The 3,415-nt window shown below is 50.2% G+C and overlaps 1 protein-coding gene across 2 annotated transcripts in view; it reads right to left on the reverse strand.

Moving 5' to 3' along the window:
• The window catches only part of LOC106813638 (kelch-like protein 1), a 35,049-nt gene that overhangs the window by 6,518 nt on the left and 25,116 nt on the right, over positions 1-3,415 (reverse strand). For both annotated transcript variants that reach the window (XM_014817830.1, XM_014817829.1), the window contains one exon: positions 1,151-1,324. In XM_014817830.1, coding sequence (XP_014673316.1) covers positions 1,151-1,324 — 174 coding nt within the window. The remainder of the gene's footprint in view (positions 1-1,150; positions 1,325-3,415) is intronic.

Genomic DNA, 3,415 nt, shown 5'->3' on the forward strand with positions numbered 1-3,415 from the left:
ATTACTCTAGGGAGCGCGTATTTGCGGACCATTACTCTAAGGGGGGGGGGGGGTATATTTGCTGACCATTACTCTAGAGGGCGCGTATTTGGGGACCATTACTCTAGGGAGCGCGTATTTGCGGACCATTACTCTAGGGGACGCGTATTTGCGAACGATTACTCTAGGGGGCGCGTATTTGCGGACGATTACTCTAGAGGGCGCGTGTTTGCGGATCATGACTCTAGGGGGCGCGTGTTAGGAGACCATGACTCTTGGGGGCGCGTGTTAGCGGACCACTACTCTAGGGGGCGCGTATTTGCGGACCATTACTCTAGGGGACGCGTATTTGCGGACGATTACTCTAGGGGGCGCGTATTTGCGGACGATTACTTTAGGGGGTGCGTATTTGCGGACGATTACTCTAGGGGGCGCGTGTTTGCGGATCATGACTCTAGGGGGCGCGTGTTAGCGGACCATTACTCTAGGGGACTCCAGCGCAAATACAAGGTGTGCTTGCAAGCGTGCAAGGTTACGTGAAGGATGGCTACACCAGAGTGTGCTTTGCTGGTCAATCGGTTCGACACCATAGCTGGTTTAGCCTGTAGCCATCATTCATATGCTAGAATATTGCAACGTTATTAAATGTATTTATCATATATTTTCATTGCTGGGGTGGCCTACGATTTAGGACAAGCTAGTACGTGGTACGTATGCCAAATAGATGGTTAGGTTTCAGATGTAGGATGGTATAGATATCCTCTATGACAAACGTCTTTCCTCTACCTTGCGCATGGGCATGGGCATGATTAGCATTGCGCATGAGCATGGGCATGATCAGCATTACGCATGGGCGTGGGGATTTGACCTTTATTGCCCGTGGGCAATGTAGAGAGGAAACGTTTTCCATAGCGCCTATATATGCTATATGCCATGCTGAACTGTGTCGAGGTTATGCTGCTTAGTGTGAGAACTATATATAGGTTTTGCTTTTACGAGTACGTGCCGTGTTTGCTTTTGCTATTGTAAAAATGGTCCAAGCACGCTGTACTTGTTGGTGCTAAGGCTGGCAAGGGCGGTTAACTGCTGATCGCTGGAATTGGCGTGACTTCACGAAACAATTAAAAAGAGTACGGAAGAGAACAGACAAGCACACGGTTAACGAAATTACATTTTTCCAGTGTAGAGGCTGGCATGCGTCCTGTGGGCGATCTTGTGCCAACGCGGATGTTTCTAGCTTGTCGATGTATGTCCCTGAGAAATCCGTCATATTCAGGTACTTGAGCAGTGACTCCAGGGTTGGGCTTCTCGATTCTGGAGAATGTCTTGCCCACCTCACTAGAGCCTACGGCGCGGTCATATATCGTAATTATTTATAGGGAAGTCACCCGCAGTTAATACTCGCTAAAATATAGGCAGCACTAAATTTCCCTTCTATGCTGGAGAGCACTGCCCTGAGCGGCGATATTCTGCCAGACTGTAAACTAAAATATATTTACGTGCAACACTTTTCTTTGCATTGAATTTGATATTTAATTTTTATAATTGTCACGTAGCTTCTCGGCTAATAAGAGTAAGCATATCCAGGAGAAAGCCTGGAAGGACAGCAGTGGGAGACAGCCATTAGGAACAACAAGGAATAGAGTGATCTGGGATACCCTGTTGTTGGAACGAAAATCACTGTGTTTAATTATTAAAACTGTTAAGAAAAACTGCCATACACAAACACACACTCTCACACACACACACACACACATGAAACGGATACCAGTTTTACTACTCTGTATCAATTCGCATCATAGAGCCTGGCAAAGTTTCGAGCGGAGCATAGAGCATCGAATCCGTAGTTATTTAACAATGAGGTAAAGTGTATGTTGTGTAAGCGCAGTAACAGGTGAGCATCGTTCTTAATTAATTCTGTTTAAGCTTATCCAGGCTGCGCCTTATGACCCCTCTACTGTGTTCACCACCTCTAGGGGCGCGTGTTCTTAAGCGACCAGTTACTCTAGGGGGCGTCGTGTTTGACGGCACGGCCTTACTCTAAGGGGGGGGGGGGTCATATTTGCGGACCAATACCTAGGGGGCGCGTGTTTGCGAGCCAATTACTCACGGGCGCTATTTGCGGCCATTACCCTAAGACAGGAGGGGGTTACTCTGGGGGTCGCGTTTAGCGGACCATTACTCTAGGAGGCGCGTGTTAGCGGATCATGACTATAGGGGGCGCGTGTTTGCGGACCATTACTCTTGGTGTCGCGTTTAGCGGTTCATGACTCTAGGGGGCGCGTGTTATCGGGCCATGACTCTAGGGGGCGCGTGTTATCGGGCCATGACTCTAGGGGGCGCGTATTTGCGGACCATTACTCTAGGGGGGGCATATTTGCGGACCATTACTCTAGGGGGGCGGGCATATTTGCGGACCATTACTCTTGGTGTCGCGTTTAGCGGACCATGACTCTAGGAGGCGCGTGTTAGCGGATCATGACTAGGGGGCGCGTGTTTGCGGATCATGACTTTAGGGGGCGCGTGTTAGCGGACCATGACTCTTGGGGTCGCGTTTAGCGGACGATGACTCTAGGGGGCGCGTGTTTGCGGATCATGACTCTAGGGGGTGCGTGTTTGCGGACCATTACTCTAGGGGGCGCGTGTTAGCGGGCCATGACTCTAGAGGGCGCGTATTTGCGGACCATTACTCTAGGGGGAGGGGGGCATATTTGCGGACCATTACTCTGGGGGTCGCGTTTAGCGGACCATGACTTTAGGGGGCGCGTGTTAGCGGACCATGACTCTAGGGGGCGCGTGTTAGCGGACCATGACTCTAGGGCAGGAGGGGGGCATATTTGCAAACCATTACTCTAGGGGGCGCGTGTTAGCGGATCATGACTCTTGGGGTCGCGTTTAGCGGACCATGACTCTAGGGGGCGCGTGTTTGCGGATCATGACTCTAGGGGCGCGTGTTAGGGGACCATGACTTTAGGGGGCGTGTGTTTGCGGACCATTACTCTAGAGGGGGGCATATTTGCGGACCATTACTCTTGGGGGCGCGTATTCGCGGACCATTACTCTAGAGGGCGCGTGTTAGCGGACCATTACTGTTGGGGTCGCGTTTAGCGGACCATGACTCTAGGAGGTGTACAACAATAAGCGTCCGCAAAATGTTCAGCGTTGCACTATATCGTCTCTAGAAAATTCATTTTTTAGCATTTTTTTTCGCAGAAATTCGGCACTAGAGTGCAATAATTTGCATTATGCACGCAAGTTATATGCCTCGTGGACGTCTAGAAAGCATTCGAAGTAAAATTGGTCTTGTTGTGTAATTGTGCCATTCCAGCAAGTGGCGTAGCCATGGTCGCCGGTCGGCCATTTTTGTGTTCTCGAAACTTTGGCCCAGTCTATGATGCGAATTCTACAGAGTAAAAGTCGACGCCGGTTTCGATAC

Source organism: Priapulus caudatus, unplaced genomic scaffold (assembly GCF_000485595.1).
Source record: "Priapulus caudatus unplaced genomic scaffold, Priapulus_caudatus-5.0.1 Scaffold803, whole genome shotgun sequence".
In the NCBI taxonomy this organism is placed as follows: Eukaryota; Metazoa; Priapulida; class Priapulimorpha; order Priapulimorphida; family Priapulidae; genus Priapulus; species Priapulus caudatus.